General features: G+C 37.9%; 1 protein-coding gene across 1 annotated transcript in view; it reads right to left on the reverse strand.

Moving 5' to 3' along the window:
- LOC150077478 (protein-lysine N-methyltransferase SMYD4-like) overlaps positions 1–19,513 on the reverse strand; it is a 336,848-nt gene that overhangs the window by 116,812 nt on the left and 200,523 nt on the right. The window contains exon 12 of the mRNA XM_090385914.1: positions 18,582–19,000. Within this exon, the coding sequence (XP_090242040.1) occupies positions 18,582–19,000 (419 nt within the window). The remainder of the gene's footprint in view (positions 1–18,581; positions 19,001–19,513) is intronic.

The following is a 19,513-nucleotide window of genomic DNA, read 5'->3' on the forward strand; positions in this document are numbered from 1 at the left end:
TCAACCTTTCATGGATGAGATTGCCAAATGTTTAAGCTTGGGGAAGTTAGTTTTCCATTAGGTGCTGAATACCCTCATGGGTAGCACAGCTGGTATAACACAATCTTCCCCACAGCAGGTGGGAAAAAACCCTGAGTTCAAATCTCGTCAATGATGCAAGAAATTGTTATGGGCCTTTTTCACAAAGTGGATAAGTCAGTCAGTCTCAGGTAAGGGTAGCATGGTTTTTTCGTCCAGCAAACAGCAAATCGATCCTAGAACACATGCAATTTGCAGTCATATCACATATAGTGCAATATAAGCTAATAATAATTTTTTTTTTTAAATTGTTAAAAAACCTCATTGTTGCTTTTTTTTTATGTAATAATATTCTCTACATCTATTTATATATCACTTAATTCAATTTCATCAACTACTGATGAGACTGAATTATATGATACATAAATTATTGTAGAAAATTTCAGCTTTTGTAAGCACAAATCAAACAACTTCTATATTTTGACTGGAACCTGCTAATATGGAGGCTCCTGGTACTCTCAAAATTAGTAGATCCTTTCTGGATGTATTGAATAACTATTTTCTGCAACAGCATGTTAGCAAAACAATGAGAGAAAGAAAATACTCTTGATTTCACTATCAGCAGCAAACCTTCATGCATTAAGAATCATCAGATAAAGCAACCCACTACAAGGCAGTGATATATGATTTATATTTATGTATGAATTACTTAAAGATAAAACTACAATCATGGGTGAAAGGAGAGAATATTGCTTTTGTAAAGATAATTACAATGCTCTTAGATAGCTTTTATATGCCTGGAGAGTAGGCACCTGCGAAGTGATCTGATTGAGGTGTATAAGGCCTTGAACGGATTGAGCAAGCTGAATGCTGATGGGATTCTTCCTCTTGCTCAGATTAAGAACCTGAGGGGACATAGATTCAAATTGAAGAAAGACAGTTGTAGAATAGATGTGCAGAAATTTGCTTTTAGCCAAAAGGTAGTTGATTGGTGAAACCGACTTCCATCTTTTGTTGTGGAAGTTGATAGCCTAAATAAATTTAAGGCTGAGCTGGACAGGCATTTGGAATAAATGGAGGGGTGAAATAGGAGTGTTTTTTTTTTTTTTTGGCTGATGCTGCATAAGCTTGCTTTCTTGCATCATATGCCTCTACTAATGCTAATGCTCTTTTCAGTAGGACCAACTGATGATGTCAACAACAGTAAATTCTAAATAGTAAGCATTGTTATCAGTAATAATAAAATCTATTAAAATTTTTATATCAACTAAGAGATATTGTTCAGGGTTTACACGTATTGGATGTCAGGTGAACTGATAAGACTAATGTAAAGAAGAAAAATGCATAGGATGATCATAAATTATTGGCAGATACAGAAACCTGAAATGCATACAAAGTACATCAGCAACCAAGTCACTAGAGCAGTGGTTTTCAACCTTTTTTTTTAATAACGGCACCGCTAAGTAATTATTTTATTTTGCAGCACCCTACTCAATCTACTCAATTTTCTGACTGTTAGATCCGATTCTCTCTCTGTGTGTGTGTGTGTGTGTATATATATATATATATATATATATATATATACATACACAGTGAAACTTCTCCTAACGCACACCTCTCTTGAACGGAAATTTTCAAATTCCCCAAATCTCCTCTATTGGTTTTAACGAGTTTTCAGCTTCTGTCTAGCGGACATCCTCTGTAACGGACGTGGACAGGCAATATCTGAACTTTCGTTTAGATTAGCACATAATTTGATCTCCCCATAACGGACAGCGGGCGAGTTCACGGCTCTTTTTCTAGGAACGTTTCTTCCACGTATTGCCTCAATCGTGTGTTTATTTTCTATTTCCGATTCTCTGAATTTTATCAAAGTTTACGTCATGGTTCTAAACCCTTTTTCAAGAATTTTAAGGCACGTGTAAAACTTCTGATGAATTCAGTCTGTGCCGGGGGGGATTTTGTTGGCCTTTCGTCTTTTAGTTTTGTTCAGTGTTGTGTGAAGTGCACAATGTCTTCTCGTAAACATTTAACTTTAAAAGATAAAGTCGAACTCATTAATACGTATGATCGGCAAAAAAATGGTGTTCGCAATCTCGATGCAAAATTCAAAATCGGGAAGATCCAGGTATGCGACATCCTAAAGGGAAAAAAATGAACTGCTCAAACAATTTTGGCAACATGGAAATGATCAGGTTCAAAAATCATTCCCGAAAACTGTTGGACTTCAAATTGACAATGTTACGTATGAGTGGTTTTGTCGTGCACGTGCTAAAAAAATTCCCATTAATGGGCCTATTATTTGGGAAAGGGGCTTAGAGGGGAACAGGTATCCTGTGTGTTATCAGACACTCAGCCTAAAACACTGATGGATCCAATATCTCTCTATTACAGAAGATTTAGGAGAAGTCCGGTTGGCCTGCCTCCCTAAAATCCACTCATGCACACCTTCTCGATGGTAAGCCCTGTTACGTCACTTAGGTGGCAACGAACGTGTAGAGTGGTTCTCTTCAAGACGCCTGGTCAGCGTGAAGAGGAAAAGACCAAACCCTCCAGCAATGAGAGCACAACAATACAAATGGCCCTCAGTCCCCAGTAGCTTTCACTCTCCCTCTTACGGCAGCGAGAGGATCAGAGTGGAAGCAGAGGGTGCTAAGAATCTCTGGGTACGACCAGGCTGCCATGCACGGAAATTGAACTTGGCCTGTTATAACGTACGATCACTCATCGGTGAAGACAGAATATTAGAGCTGGAAAAGGAATTAGAAAATGTGAATTGGAATATCATCGGTTTGGCTGAAACAAGAAGAAGAAATGAATCACTTATAAGTTTATCAAGTGGAAATCTGCTGTACACCAATGGAAACAGTGAAAGGAGTGTGGAGTTGGGTTTCTGGTCCATAAAGATTTTAAAAACAACATTTTGGAATTCAAAAGTACATCACCAAGGGTGTCAAGACTAATACTCAAGATTTCTAAGAGGTACAAGCTAAAGATTATAATGATTTATGCACCAACATCGAGCCATGATGATGAAGAGGTTGAAGAAATGTACACTGAAATTGAGAGTCTTCTAGATGAGCAGAAAACCCACTACACTATTATTATGGGGGACTTCAATGCTAAGGTTGTAAAAAGGCAAAACAGTACAGAAAGAGGAACTATAGGAAATTTTGGAATTGGTGAAAGAAATAAAAGAGGTGAAAGACTTGTGGAATTTGCAGAATCTAAAGGAATGTCAGTAATGAACACTTTTTTCAAGAAAAGGGTGAACAGAAAGTGGACATGGAAGAGTCCAAATGGATTAACAACTAATGAAATCGACTTCATCCTCACTAACAGAAGATATATTGTGAATGATGTTACCGTCCTGAATAAGGTAAATGTTGGAAGTGATCACAGAATGGTAAGATGTACACTTGATATAGATGTAGGAAAGGAAAGGAAAAAACTGACTCGAGTAAATAATACAAAGGTCTTTGAGATAACAGAAGAGGAGAAAAAGCAGTATGTACTGGAACTTAAGAACAAGTATGAGCTTCTGCAGACTGCCGAGGACCAAGATATCGACGAGGAATATTACAACTTTTTGAAAGTGATAAAGCCCAAGAAACCTATAGGGAAACAGAAATCCAAAGAAGAAAAAATTAGTCAAGAAACACTTGTCATGATGAACCAAAGACGACAAATGAAGAGCAAGAAAAACACTGACAGGGAGAAAATTGAGTATACTGAGTTATGCAAAGGCATTAGAAAGAGACTCAGAGAGGACATAAGAAGATTTAACACAAGAAAAGTAGAACAAACATTAAGGGAAAACAAAGGATTTAAATCAGCAGCCATGAGCAGTAATACAGAAAGACAAATGATACTGAAACTGAAGAATAGCGATGGTGTACTTATAAACAGCAGAGAAGGCATAATTCAAATAGCAGAAGACTACTATAGAGAATTATACAAGGAGCGAGGGAATGATACCAGCAGTGGGGAAGATGGATTGCAAAGTAGTAACACATACGACATACCCGATATTCTTCCTGATGAGGTAGAACATGCATTGAAGAAAATGAAGAATCGGAAAGCCCCGGGGGAAGATGAAGTTACTGTAGAGTTGTTAAAATTGGGAGGAAGAGACATAACACAAAAACTGGCAAGGCTCTTCACAAAGTGCATTAGAAAAGGTGCGATGCCTAAGCAGGGGAATAATGCAATCATAGTTTTGCTGCATAAGAAAGGAGATAAATCAGAAATTGGAAATTATAGACCAGTTAGCTTGTTATCCCACATCTACAAGTTGTTCACAAGGGTCATTACTAACAGATTAGAAAGAATACTTGATGAGAATCAACCGAAAGAGCAAGCTGGCTTTAGGACAGGATTCTCAACTATGGATCACCTTCACGTAATATCACAGCTAATGGAGAAAGCAAATGAATATAAAACACCATTATGCCTGGCATTTGTGGATTATGAAAAGGCATTTGACTCCATACAGCATAAGGCAATGTTTCGGGCACTGGAAAGACAAGGCATAGATACTCCATATATCATGATTTTGAAGAAAATATATGAGAGTGCTACATCCTTTATTAGACTAGACAAAGACAGTAGCAAATTTAAAATCGAGAAAGGAGTTCGACAAGGAGACAATATCTCCGAAGCTGTTTACTGCTGCCCTTGAGGAAGCTTTCAGAAGATTAGACTGGTCGCAGAAAGGAGTCAATGTAAACGGAGAGTACCTAAACCATTTACGATTTGCAGATGACATTGTGGTCATAAGCCACGATCCCAAAGAATTAGAGGAAAATCTTAATCAGTTATGCACAGTTAGTAAGGATTTTGGACTAAAGATGAATATGGCTAAAACAAAAGTAATGATGAACAAGTATGCCACGGAAAGGGAAATAATCATTGAAGGAGCAGTAATTGAAAAGGTGGAATCATATACTTATCTGGGACAAGTTATTAGCTGTAATAATGATAAATGGCTGGAAGTCAAGAGAAGAATAAATTTTGGATGGATAGCATTCAGGAAATATAGTCACATACTGAAGAGCAATATCCCAGTTTGTCTGAAACGTAAAATAATGAATCAATGTATACTCCCCACCATGACTTATGGAAGTGAAACTTGGGCACTCACCAAAAGAATGGAAGAGAAGCTAAGAACTACACAGCGAAGAATGGAACGAATTATATTGGGAATCAGACTGTTAGATAAGAAGAGAAACACATGGACTAGGCAGCAAACTCAAGTAAAGGACATTCTTATCAAAACTAAAGAACTAAAATGGTCTTGGGCCGGACACATAGCTCGAAGACATGATGACAGATGGACTAAGAAAATAACAGAATGGTACCCAAGAGGAGCTAGAAGAAAACCTGGAAGACAAAGGCGGAGATGGATAGATGAAATTCATGAGTTTTTGAGTAGTAAATGGATGGCCAGTGCTCAAAACAGAAGGAACTGGAAAGTTGCTGGAGAGGCCTTCATCCTGCAGTGGATTGAAAATGGCTGATGATGATGATGATGATGATGATGATTTGGGCAATGCAATGAGTCTAAAAAACGAAAAGTGCAAGGGCGGAAAAATTTCTAAGGAACGCTTGACTGTACTATTGTGTACAAATATGCTGGGAGACTTTGAACAACCTCTTGTTATAGGAAAACCACAAAATCCTCGTTTCAAGGGCATAAAGTTGAATCTTTTGAACGTTGACTGGAAGTCTAATAAAAAGGCGTGGATGACACGAGATATCATAAGCGAATGGATAAGTCACTTTAACCAAAACATGATTCGTCAAAACAGAAAAATTATTCTTTTCATGGATAATGCTGCATCTCACCCGCACATTGAAATGTCCAACATTCAAATCGTTTTTCTGCCACCAAACACATCTGCAGTGTCAGCCCTTGGATCAAGGGATAATAAAAAATTTTAAACTTCACTACAGAAAACGTGTTTTAAGACATCTCATTGCAAACATGAACGATGTAACATGTGCGAGTGACCTTGCAAAGAAACTCAGCATCCTAGATGCAATTCAATGGATTTCCTCTTCAGTAAATGCAATTAGAAAACAAAATGTCATGAACTGTCTTGTAAAGTCTGGCTTCTCAAACGCAAAAATTGAAGTTGTGAACAGCAATGTGGAGCACCAAGAAAAGAACTTCAACATCTATTGATAATGTACGATACTTCCGCTACAAGTGACCCTGGCTACAAAGATACAGACTCGAACCTAACTACAGAAGATGGTGCTCTAGATATCAACGACATTATCATTGATATTTTTCAAGAAGTTCCTCATGAGGATGAAGAAATGGAAGGAGGTCATTCTGTCGAAGAACATATTAATGACGAATCACCGATGAAAATAGAAGAAGCGCTCATACAAATCAATCATTTAAAAATGTTTTTCGCCGCTGAAGAAGATACTGAAGGACTTTCGATGGTTTCTTCACTCCAAACAAATGTTGAAAACAAAATTATCAGCTGGAAGAGGGTGCAGAAGAAAATAAGTGGTTACTGTATGTATTTTTCTTAAGATAAAGTCATAATATGCATAGCACAATTGTATGTATATTATTTACAAAAATATTGTTCAAAATCTGTATATATTTTAATTTAATTTTACATTAAACGTTTAACGATTTTTCTTTCTTTCTTTTTTTTTCTCTCCCTCAGACTTCTTGTTAGCAGACACTTCTCTCTAACAGACAACTTCTCGTTCCCCATGGCTGTCCGTTAAAGGAAAGTTTCACTGTATATATATATATTATATGATAGTTATTACAATAATATAATTATAAAAATTATATTTCATAATACAAATTATATATATATATATATATATATATATACACAGTATATAATAATTTTATTCTTTATATAGAGGTACTAAGTAAACATCAATTATAAATCACCACAAAATTAAAAAGATACTGTACACCATTTTATAATGAAATAAACAAAAAAAAAAATAATAAATTTAAGTAACTTAAACCCAAATTATGTGGCACTCCTGGAACGTTATTGTGGCGCCCTAAGGTGGCGCGGTGCCCCGGTTAAAAGCCACTGCATTAGAGGATTATAAACTATGAATAGACACAATTTGGCCTCAAAAGCCCTTGTGTAATTAAACCCAACAACAACAACTAGAGGGTTGGGCAAATTATGATAAGTCTTTAGCTAAGAATGATGCAAATAAAAACAGTACAGAATTCTTTGTATATGTTAACCCTAGAGGGAAAATTATTATTATTATTAGTAGTAGTAGCAGTGGCAGCAAATAATGCAAGGAAAAAGCTAATAAGAGCATCAGAAAACAAAAAATTTACCCACCTTATCTGTTCATGTCATCCCTCTAATATCTCCTCTAACCCTTCCTATAAATTTATTCACACTACTCACTTCCATAAAACCAAATGATAGTTTGTTCCAGCGACTGATTATTCTCTGGCTGAAAGTAAATTTTCGTGCATCTATTCACTTTCAATTTAATTTTTTGTTCCCTTGCATTTGTTGTCTGAGAAAGAGTAAAAATTCCATCACCATTAAGTTTAGTCAATCCATTAAAAGCCTTAAACATTTCAGTCAAGTTACCCGATAAGTCTCTTGTTTCCAACCACTGCAATTTGCAGAACTTGGAAAGAGTATGCCTTTGTGTCTTTGACTAATCTGGTTGCTGTTCTCTACACCCATTCCAATTGATGCACATACTTCTTAATATAAGGCTTCCAGACTCAAGTACTCAAGATATTGCAGTACTAGATATTATAGGCAGTACTACAAGATATTGCCTAAAGATTGCCTTATACAATAAGATAATCATCTTTTCCCTGCTGGAAAAGCTCCTGTATATTACTGGCAGAACTTCATGAGCTGTTCTGGCAGCCTGTCTGCACCAATCTTATATAGGACTACACAATTACTACCAGATTTCTTTAGTTATCTACCACCTAGTTGGTATGTTATTCTGGCAGTACTGCTACCAATATGCAATACCTTGCATTTACCAATGTTAAATAATGTGACATAACACACTCCTAATGACTCTGATGAGTATAATAAAAAACTGTACAGGGAAATAGAGTGAGCCAGTAAATCAGAGTCTTATAATGGGGGATTTTAATTTCGGGATATTGACTAGAATTTGTGGGTTGGTCACTCACACACTAGCAAGGCTTTTGTGGATTTATTGAATGACTGTTTTATACATCAGCATGTTTGGAAGGCAACCAGAAGGAGTAATACTATTGATCTGATTATCAGTAGTGATTCTTCATGCATTAAAAACCTGCAGATAAAGGAACCACTAAGTGGCAGTTATCACAGTGTGCTCAAGTGGGATTTACTAAAAGAGATAACTACCATCAGGGGTAATTGGAAGGGTTTTTACTTTCATAAAGACGATTACGGAGGTCTGAGACAGTATTTAAATTCTATACGATGGGACCAACTGATGATGTTACCAACAGCAAATTCAAAATGGGAAGCATTCAAAGAACTTATCTTGGAAGCTACTAGGCTCTACATACCAACTAAGAAATATTGTTCTAAGTTAAGCCCTAAATGGATGTCAGATGAACTAATGAGACATATGGCAGAGAAGAAAAATGCATGGGATACATATAAATTAATGGGTGACATAGTAGTAGTAATGGCATGTGATGCAAGAAAGCAAGTGTATGAGCTTATGCAGCATCAGCCAAAAAAAAAAAAAAAAAAAAAATCACACCATTCCCTCCAAATGCCTGTCCAGTTCCTCCTTAAATTTATTGAACCTATCAACTTCCACGACAGATGGAAGTTTGTTCCAGCAATTAACCACACGCTGGCTAAAGGCAAATTTCCGCACATCTATTCTACATCTGTCTTTTCTTAATTTGAATTTATGCCCCCTTAGATTCGTAATCTGAACAAGTGGAAGGATCCCCTCAGAATTCAGCGTGCTCAACCCATTCAAAGCCTTATACACCTCAATCAGATCACTGCGCAGGTGCCTAGTCTCCAGCCACTGCAATTTGCAGAATTTAAGCCTCTCTTGGTAAGAGGATCCCTTCATTTCCCTCACCAATCTTGTTGCCCTTCTCTGTACATGCTCAAACAAATTGACATCCTTCCTAAAATGAGGCCTCCAGACCTGTACACAGTACTCAAGGCGTGGCCTGACCATTGCCTTATACAGAGGGACAATCACCTCCTTTTCCCTGCTAGCAAAATCCCTATTTCTCATTGACAAAACCCCATGACCTGCCCTGGCAGCCTGTCTGCATAGCTCAGAAAACTTCATATCTGACTGCACAATTACTTCCAGGTCCTTTTCATTTTCTACCACCTTAAGTGTAGTACCACACAGTTGATACTTTTCTCTCGGGTTACTTCTATCCATATGCAGTACTTTGCATTTGTCAAGGTTAAACTTCAGTTGCCACTTCTTAGCCCATCTGCCCAAATTATCTAGATCCTGTTGCAGTAGCACACTGCCATTACTGTCATTAACAACTCTGCCAACCTTTGTATCATCTGCAAACTTCGACACTACTCCTGACATACCTTCATCAATATCATTGATAAATATACAAAACAACAGTGGGCCCAACACCGAACCCTGTGGGACTCCACTAATAACATTAGAAGCCGATGATAGATATAAGCTGGTCTGTAACCAAGTCACAAAGGAGGTTAAGCAGACAAAGGAAGATTAGAGAAATCTTTGGCAAAGGATGCAAAGAAAACAGCAGTTCTTTACCTAGAAGGAAAGGGATGAATCAGATTGGTCCACTGGATATCGATGGTTCAACTGTTGATGATCCTGCTCAGGTAGCTAACCAACTAAATGAATATTTTTCATCTTCATTCACACATGAGGAATTATTCATGGAGGGAGAATGCCAGAGGTGTATTCAACTCCGGCAGTAAGCTAGATAATCTTGTAATAACTGAGACTTAAGTGGAGGAGAAATTGTTGAAGATAAACACACCTGGGGTCTATCCAGTTATATTAAAGGAGACAGCAAAGGAAGTGAGCAAACCATTTGCCATAATTAGGAGAAATTTCTTGGACTCAGGGGAGGTACCCATTGAATGGAGATGTGCAAATGTGACCCCAATTCACAAAGGAGGATCAAAGGGCAATACAAGTAATTATAGACCTGTAGTTTAACTTCTCTTTCAGGGAAATTAATTGAGGCAGTGGTTAAAGAAGCACTGCAGGATCATCTAGACAAGACTTGTTATAGCCCGGACACAGCATGGTTTTGTTAAGGGGAAGTCTTGACTGACCAATCTGATTGGATACTATGATGTGTTCACAAAGGAACTGGATGTAGGGAATAACTTTGATTTCATATACTTGGATTTTAGAAAGGCTTTTGATATTGATGCACATGGAAGACTGCTGCACAAATTGGAGCAGTGTGGTACTGGAGGCAAATTGCTGCTATAGATAAAGGGATGGTTGAGTGGGAAAAGTCAGAGTGGTAATCAATGGACACTGCTCATCATGGACTAATGTTATTAGTGGAGTCCCTCAGGGTTCAGTGTTGGGTCCAATGTTGTTTTCTGTATTTATAACTGATATTGATGATGGTATATTAGGAATAATGTCCAAGTTTGCAGACTATACGAAGGTTGGCAGGGTTATTAAGAGCACTAATTACAGTACGCTGCTGCATCAGGATCTAGAAGAGTTGAGCAGATGGGCTGAGAGGTGGAAAATGAAGTTTCACATTGACAAATGTTAAGTACTACATATGGGAAACAGCAACCTCAGAGCAATGTATCAACTCTGTGGTATTACATTGACAGTGGTAGAGAATGGACCTGGGGGTAATTGTGCAGGCAGATATAAAGTTCTCTGAGCAGTGCAGATGGTCTGCAAGAGTGGCTCATGATGTCTTGTCAATGATATGCAGGAATTTTTCTAGCAGGGATAAGGTGATTATCCTGTTGTATAAGGTAATGGTCAGGCCACACCTTGAATACTGTTTGAAGGTCTGGAGGCCTCATTTTAAGAAGGATGTAGAGCTGCTGAAACAAGTACAGGGAAGGGCAACAAGATTTGTAAATGGAACAAAGGGTTGCTCTTACAAAGAAAGGCTTAAGTTTTTCAGATTACAGTGTCTGGAAACTAGGCACCTGTGAGGTGATCTGATTGAGGTGTATAAAGTATAAAGCCTTGAATGGTTTGAGCATGCTCAATGCTGATGGGATTCTTCCTCTTGCTCAGAATAATCACCTGACCAAAGCAATGGTCAGGCCACACCTTCAGTACTGTTTACAGGTCTGGAGGCCTCATTTTAAGAAGGATGTAGAGCTGCTGAAACAAGTACAGAGAAGGGCAACAAGATTTGTAAATGGAACAAAGGATTGCTCTTACAAAGAAAGGCTTAAGTTTTTCAGATTACAGTGTCTGGAAGCTAGGCACCTGTGAGGTGATCTGATTGAGGTGTATAAAGCTTTGAATGGTTTGAGCATGCTCAATACTGATGGGATTCTTCCTCTTGCTCAGAATAATCACCTGAGAGTTCTACCAAGTGAGATGACTAGGTAGATACTCCAAAGTGGAGGGAAATAATTCTCCTGAAAATATTGTTAAAAATGTGAGGCAAGGTCTAAAATGTATGAGTTTCAACATTTAATGATGAATTGTGGCACCTTGTTATCACTTGCAGTAGCTTTTAGTGGGATGAATTTTTGAAATCTGAATATCTGCCAAAATAATCAGAGGAGGAATGGGGGTTCACTGTGTTGTTGGCATAGTATCATGTAACATGCTAGAGCCATTCCAGTGGAATTTAACCGAGAGGGAAACCGTCTCAGTTTACAGTAGAATGTTTTCTTATATCCAATGTTCCGTGAAGATTGCTTCATGACAGACTTCTCACAATGAAGCAGTATCTCAGAATTCTCAGAATTTTACTTTCTCTCCTTAGAGCCTTGAATACCTCAATCAGCTTTCCTCTTCTACGGTATCTAGTTACCAAGCTCTCTAGCCCACATATTCAAAGTCTTTCCTCACATGGGTGCCATTTGCAGATTTCACCAAGCAGGTTGCCCATCTTTGGACCCTTTCAAGAAGTTTAATATCTAGGTGCAGTCTCCATACTTGGACACAGTATTCAAAGTGTGGTCTTACAACAGCCTGATAGAGTGGGATTATAACATCCTATCATACATTATATTACATTGAGGTCCATCAGAAGTTATGGCCAGAGTGAGGCTGCAATAATCAGACTTCCAACTGGCTTATGCTGTGCTTGATGCACACAAAGTGATCTGTTTTGTACAGGACACTCCACTGCCTATTCTATTTTGTCTAGATGCAAAGATAGATTCATATCCTGCTGCTGCAAAAATGAGAATGGACTGTTTATCACTGTGGAGCCATGTTTTAATAATATTATAGTATGATAATAATATAATATATTTTTTGGAAAGAAGAATCTGTTCAAGCATGTCCCTTTTATTTCTCAGGCTTCTGCAATTTTGACAGAAGACTGCTAATTTTTGGTTGCAGGAGATCAGATGTCTGATGGATGGCAACAGACAGCCTAAGAGGTGGACAGTTAGAAATCCTGAATGGGATTATAGACATGGAATGGAGCAGTGGTTCCCAACCTGTGCTCCGCGTACACTTCCCAGGGGCTCCGCGGCCGCTGCAGGAAAATAAAATAGCTAAAAATTGAATGAAATTAAAGAATCAGAAACATAAATTAGAAAACTAGAAATCACATTCCGAATAAAAATTTGCCAAGTTGAATTTGTGCATTCTCTAGCAGACAACGTTCAGTCATTTTGCTGCCATTAGCTTCAAAATTATTGTAGTACGAGTAGGACAGGCGATGAGGCAGAGCGGAGCACCGAAGATTGGGTGTGCAAACTGGCATACTTAACTTACATTTTTAGCAAAATGAACCTCTCATTGCAAGGAAAAACAGCCACAGTTTTTGATGCAAACGCCAAAGTGTCTTCTTTCAAAAGGAAACTTATGTATTGGTTGGAGTGTGTGGAAAAGGAAGATATTGATTGCTTCCCTCTTACAAAAAGCTTCTTGGAAGAAAATAATATCAAGATTCAAGAAAAAATACAGAAAAATATTCAGGCGCATCTCAAGGCACTGAAAGACTCGTTTGAACATTATTTTCCGACAGCTCAAGAGAAGGTGCTTGAAGACTTTAACTGGGTATTGAATGTGTTCCGCGTGAACAAAAAACCACCTAGCTTAAACCCAGCAGAATATGAGCTCGTCATAGATTTGATATCTCACAGCGAACTAAAAATCGAATTTCATGTTAATAATTAAATTGGAGGAACTGAGTTTATTGTATGGACCTTATTATTGCTTTTACCAATAATGTAAAATCTGTTGTAATGCAAATGGTTTGATTTTTTGAACTTTGGGAGAACTTTTATGTATAGTCAGATTTTGACATTATCATGTGTATTGGTGGTAGTTAAAAATAAATTGAGATATGACAAATTTCAAAGTTTTTAAAATATAATTTTATTGCATGGACATTGTACAATTGTTTAAATATCTCTTTACTTTACACTCCCTTATTATCTATCCCCTCTTCCCCACCCCCTGTGGCGCCTCCGTAGCCAGGTGGGAAGGAGCAGCAGTGCGTAGCACACGTTTCTTGATTAGACCGGGGTTCGAGCCCATCACCACCAAATACGGAGGATGCGGAAAGAACAGGGAATGACCACCGCACCGGAGCAATATGGCCTTAGTTGCTAATGCTCCTAAAAAAAACCAAACAAACAAACCCACCCCCTGTAACACTATCCTTAAATCCCTTGTTGTGGAAGTTGATAGCCTAAATAAATTTAAGGCTCAGCTGGACAGGTATTTCGAACGAACGGAGGGGTGAAGTGGAATTTTTTTTTTTTTTTTTTTGGCTGATGCTGCAGGGTAAGCCTAAGGGGCTCCTCCATACAAATTGATTCTAAAAAGGGCTCCACAGGTCAAAAAGGTTGGGAATCGCTGGAATACAGCTCCATTTCATGTTGTATGGATGTTATTTTAAGATGAGTTTAACGATAATTCTGGCTGGCCTTGTATGTCAATGTAGGGCCACACACATGCATAGTTAAAAAACAAGAGAGTAGTTTTGTGTGTGTTAGCATTAGCATTAGTAGAGGCATATGATGCAAGAAAGCAAGCTTATGCAGCATCAGCCAAAAAAAAAAAAAAAAAAAATTCCACTTCACCCCTCCGTTCGTTCGAAATACCTGTCCAGCTGAGCCTTAAATTTATTTAGGCTATCAACTTCCACAACAAGGGATGGAAGTCTGTTCCACCAACCAACTACCCGCTGGCTAAAGGAAAATTTCCACACATCTATCCTACATCTGCCTTTCCTCAATTTGAATTTATGTTATAATCACCCTCACAGGGGATTATTCTGAGCAAGAAGAAGAATCCCATCGGCATTGAGCATGCTCAAACCATTCAAGGCTTTATACACCTCTATCAGATCACCTCGCTGGTGCCTAGTCTCCAGACACTGTAATTTGCAAAACAGATCTCCCAATGCTTATGTCACACCAATCTTGTTGCCATTCTCTGTACTTGTTCCAGCAGCTCTACATTCTTCTTGAAATGAGGCCTCCAGACCTGTATACAGTACTCAAGGTGTGGCCTGACCATTGCCTTATAAAAGGGAATAATCATCTCCTTATCCCTGCTAGAAAAAGTCCTGTATATCATTGACAAGACACCATGAACTACTCTTGCAGACTGTCTGCGCTGATCAGAAAACTTCATATCTGCCTGCACAATTACCCCAGGTCTTTTTCGTTCTCTACCACTGTTAGCGTAATACCACAAAGTTGATATGTGCTCTGAGGTTGCTGTTTCCCATATGTAGTACTTTACATTTGTCAATGTTAAACTTCATTTGCCACCTCTCAGCCCATCTGCTCAATCTTTCCAGATCCTGTTGAAGCAGCATATTGTCAGTAGTGTCCTTAACAACCCCGCCAACCTTTGTATCATCTGCAAACTTGGACATTAAGCTTGATATACCATCATCAATATCATTTATAAATACAGAAAACAATAATGGACCCAACACTGAACCCTAAGGGACTCCACTAATAACATTAGTCCACGATGAGCAGTGTCCATTGACTGGACACTGCTCATCGTGGGGTATCTATGCCTTGTGTTTCCAGTGGCAGAAACATTGCCTTATGCTGTATGGAGTCAAATGCCTTTTCATAATCCACAAATGCCAGGCATAATGGTGTTTTATATTCATTTGCTTTCTCCATTAGCTGTGATATTATGTGAAAGTGATCCATAGTTAAGACTCCTGTCCTAAAGCCAGTCTGCTCTTTCGGTTGATTCTCATCAAGTATTCTTTCTAATCTGTTAGTAATGATCCTTGTCATTACTAACAGATTAGACAGAATGACCCTTGTCATTACTAACTCGTACTAACTCGTAGATGTGGGATAACAAGCTAATTGGCCTATAATTTCCAATTTATCTTCTTTCTTATGCAGCAAAACTATGATTGCATTATTCTACTCCTTAGGCATCACACCTTTTCTAATGCATTTTATGAAGAGTGTTGCCAGTTTTTGTGCCATGTCTCTTCCTCCCAATTTTAACAACTCTAGAATAACTTCATCTTCCCCCGCGGCTTTCTGATTCTTCATTTTCTTCAACGCATGTTCTACCTCATCAGGAAGGATATCAGGTATGTCGTATGTGTTACTAATTTGCAATCCATCTTCCCCACTGCTGGCATCATTCCCTCGCTCCTTGTATAATTCTTTATAGTAGTCTTCTGCTATTTGAATTATGCCTTCTCTATTTATAATTACACCATTGCTATTTCTTCAGTTTTAGCATCATTTGTCTTTCTGTATTACTGCTTATGGCTGCTGATTTAAGTCCTTTGTTTTCCCTTAATGCTTATTCTGCTTTTCTTGTGTTAAATCTTCTTATGTCCTCTGAGTCTCTTTCTAATGGCTTTGCATAACTCAGTATACTCACTTTTCTCCCTGTCAGTGTTTATCATGCTCTTCATTTGTCGTCTTAGGTTCATCACAACAAAAGTTTCTTGACTGAGTTTTTCTTCTTACCTATAGGTTTCTTGGGCTTTATCATTTCATAAAGGAGGATCAAAAAGGTGACGTGAGATTATAATTACAGACCTGTTAGCTTAAAGACTCTTCCAGGGAAAATAAGTCACTGGTTAAAGAAGTAATGCAGGATCATCTGTACAGGAATGTGCAATTATACTGCAGTCACAGCATGGATTTGTTACAGGGGTAGTCTTGTCTGACCAACCTGATAGGTTACTGTGACCAAGTAACTGGATACAAAATATAATTTTGACATCGTATACTTGGATTTCAGGAAGGTTTTTGATACTGTTACACATAAAACACCTGCTGTACAAACTGTAGCAATGTGGCATAAAGGCAAATTACTGCTATGGATAAAGGGATGTTTAAGAGAGAGAGAGAGAGAGAGAGAGAGAGAGAGAGAGAGAGAGAGAGAGAGAGAGAGAGAGAGAGAGAGCGAGAGAGAGATTATCAATGGGCACTGCTCTTCGTGGATTCATGTTATTAGTAGAGTCCCCCAGGGTTCAGTGCTGGGCTCATTGTTGTTTTCAATATTTATTAATGATATTGATGAGGGTATATCAGGCTTAATGTCTAAGTTTGCAGATGATACAAAGGTTGGTAGGGTGATTAACAACAGTAATGACAGTATGTTAATGCAACAAGAGTTAGAAAAATTAGGTCAATGGGCTGAGAAATGGCAGTTGAAGTTTAACTTTGACAAATGCAAGTTACTGCATATGGGTAGCAGTAATCCCAGAGTAACTTATCAACTGTGTGGTACTACACTCAGGATAGTAGAAAATGACTTGGGCTATTTGTGCAGTCAGACATGAATTCTCTGAGAAGTGCAGCCATGCTGCCACGACAGTTCATGGGGGTTTTGTCAATGATATACAGAAACTTTACTATCAGGGATAAGGAGGTGATTATCCCCTTGTACAAGGCCATTGTTAGGCCACACCTTGAGTACTGTATGCCTCCCTTTAGATGGGCAGAGAAAGGCAACCGGATTGGTGAAGGGAATAAAAGAGTCTTCTTACCTAGAAAGATTTCCATTCTGAAAATTGCAATGTCTGGAGACTAGGCACCTGCTGGGAGATCTGATTGAGGTAAAAGTAAAAAAAAGTAAAGTGCAACTATTATCAATCCACTGCAGGATGGAAGCCTCCTCAACAATTCATGCTGAGGGAAATGGATCATAATCTGCCACGCTGGTCCAGTGCGGGTTGGCAGATCGACTGTATTCAGCAGTCAGGGGCTTGAACCCCGGTCTACTCAAAGAGCGTGCACTACTGCACTCTCGCTCCTGACCACTCGGCTACGGAGGCCTTTGAGTTGTAAGACCTTAAATGGAATAAGCTAAAAGTTAATGGCATATTTCCTCTTGCTGAGATTACACACAGGGAGGGGGCATAAATTCAAACTGAGGAAGGATGGTTGCAGGACAGATGTTTGGAAATTTTCCTTCAGACAGCAAGTGGTTGATTGTTGAAACAGGCTTCCATCTGTTGTTGTGCAAGTGGATGGTCTGAAAAATTCAAGAAAGAACTACACATATTATTGGAGGGTATGGATGGTTGGGTGAAGTGTGTAGTTTTTTTGGCTGATGCTACATAAGCTTGCTTTCTAGTGTCATTTGCCACTGCTACTAGAATCAGACCTCTGAAAGGAATGACAAGCGAGAAACCTCTTTACTGTCAGAGAGAGAGGATTCAATCAAAAGCTAGACACATTGTGCAATTTGAACAATAGTGAAATCTTTAAGCTTCTCCTACATCCAGGTTACACTCCAGACTTGATTTAATGGACTACCAGTTATTCCGGTCAATAACTCGTTTTCTGCATGGATGGCACTTCATCAATGCTGACAAAGTCAAAAATGGGTGTCAAGGGTTCTTTGTGACTGGGTTTGATTCTGCATTGAAATATTTAAGAACGATAGCTTATATTTTGTTGAATAATATTTACTACTTGTATGCTTTATTAAAATAATGGTCTGAAAAGTGTAAGGACCTCTGGATCACTCTAATATATACTAAATGGAAGCAATTCTAATATCATATACTTGTAATAAAAATTATTCTCATATAAGTACTAATTGGGTAAATACACTTTGTCATATGATAAGCAAAAGTGTATTTAAACATTTAAATACACTTTGTTATCAACAGGCATCTATCATACTGAAACTTAAATTTTCCTTGGGCTATTAAATGCACTAGCCAAAATGACATGGGGTAACAATCAAATCGCTGTAAGAGATAGCGACTCAGCATAATAAATAAACAGCATTAAACTTATCATAAAGAAATGTTACTGATTTGTAAAAGCAACAGATCAACTTAAATCAATAGTTTGTAATGTAAGATGTTTATGCCTTGTTTTTAAAATACTTTTATTTCCTTTTCCTAACAAATAAATGTTTATATCCTTATATTATAAGAAAATATACCTGCAAATTGCCCTCACCTTGATATAATTGTAGGCTTACATGAATGATTCATCAAACTTGCTGTTGGATAGATGCCTGTGGCAACTCTCACTTGCCTCTGACTAAATACAGAACCACATTCACTAACCTGTGGTGACACTTGAAGTTCAGTAATAGCATGTGCATTACACACTAATTGCAAAATGTGTCTTAGAAGTAATCCACCTATAAACATCTCAAATGTTGGCGGTCCAGTGCTAACATCAACGTCATCAACAGATCCAAGGGAAAGTCGGGAATGTATGGGACTTCGAGATTTATGCGTTGGGGTAGATGGTGCTGATCCAACTCGGGAAGATACAAGAGCCATACTTGATAGTCTATCCCTCAAAGTATTACATTCCAATCCAGCAAAGAATCCTGCTCTATCCAACAGCATCAGAAGTAACAAAGCCGTCTTAAAAAATAATAATAAATAAACCATAAAAAATAATTTTTTTCACTTAACTTTATAAATTAACTAATATTAAATTTATTCTCCTTAATTAACTAATAAAACAAATCAATCTTCAAAGTTAACCATTTTTAAAAATGTAATAAAGCAAACAAACACAGCTTTGAAAGCAGTGGTCATTATTGGTCAGGATTTGTCATGGTATAACACACAAACTGCATATTAAAGTGATACATATGCAAGTGGAAACTATATGAAGTCTGTTCATAAAAAGTATCCAGATTATGCTAATTGTTCAAGATTGAAATATCAGAGTGCACTGCAACAAATCAGTGTGTTTAAACATATTCATCCTTACCTTCAAAGTTCATTCACTTATAGCAATCTGTTCTTGCAGGCTGATAACAAAGATGTGTTTTCGCAGTTGGTCATATTTCAAAATGTGTATGGTTGCGTGCTAAATTTTGCTTTAAATTTGGCAAAACTACTAATGAAACATTTGATCTTTTTAACCCA

The sequence above is a fragment of the Mastigoproctus giganteus genome, chromosome 12, assembly GCF_048544385.1.
Source record: "Mastigoproctus giganteus isolate SK-2022 chromosome 12, ASM4854438v1, whole genome shotgun sequence".
In the NCBI taxonomy this organism is placed as follows: domain Eukaryota; kingdom Metazoa; phylum Arthropoda; class Arachnida; order Uropygi; family Thelyphonidae; genus Mastigoproctus; species Mastigoproctus giganteus.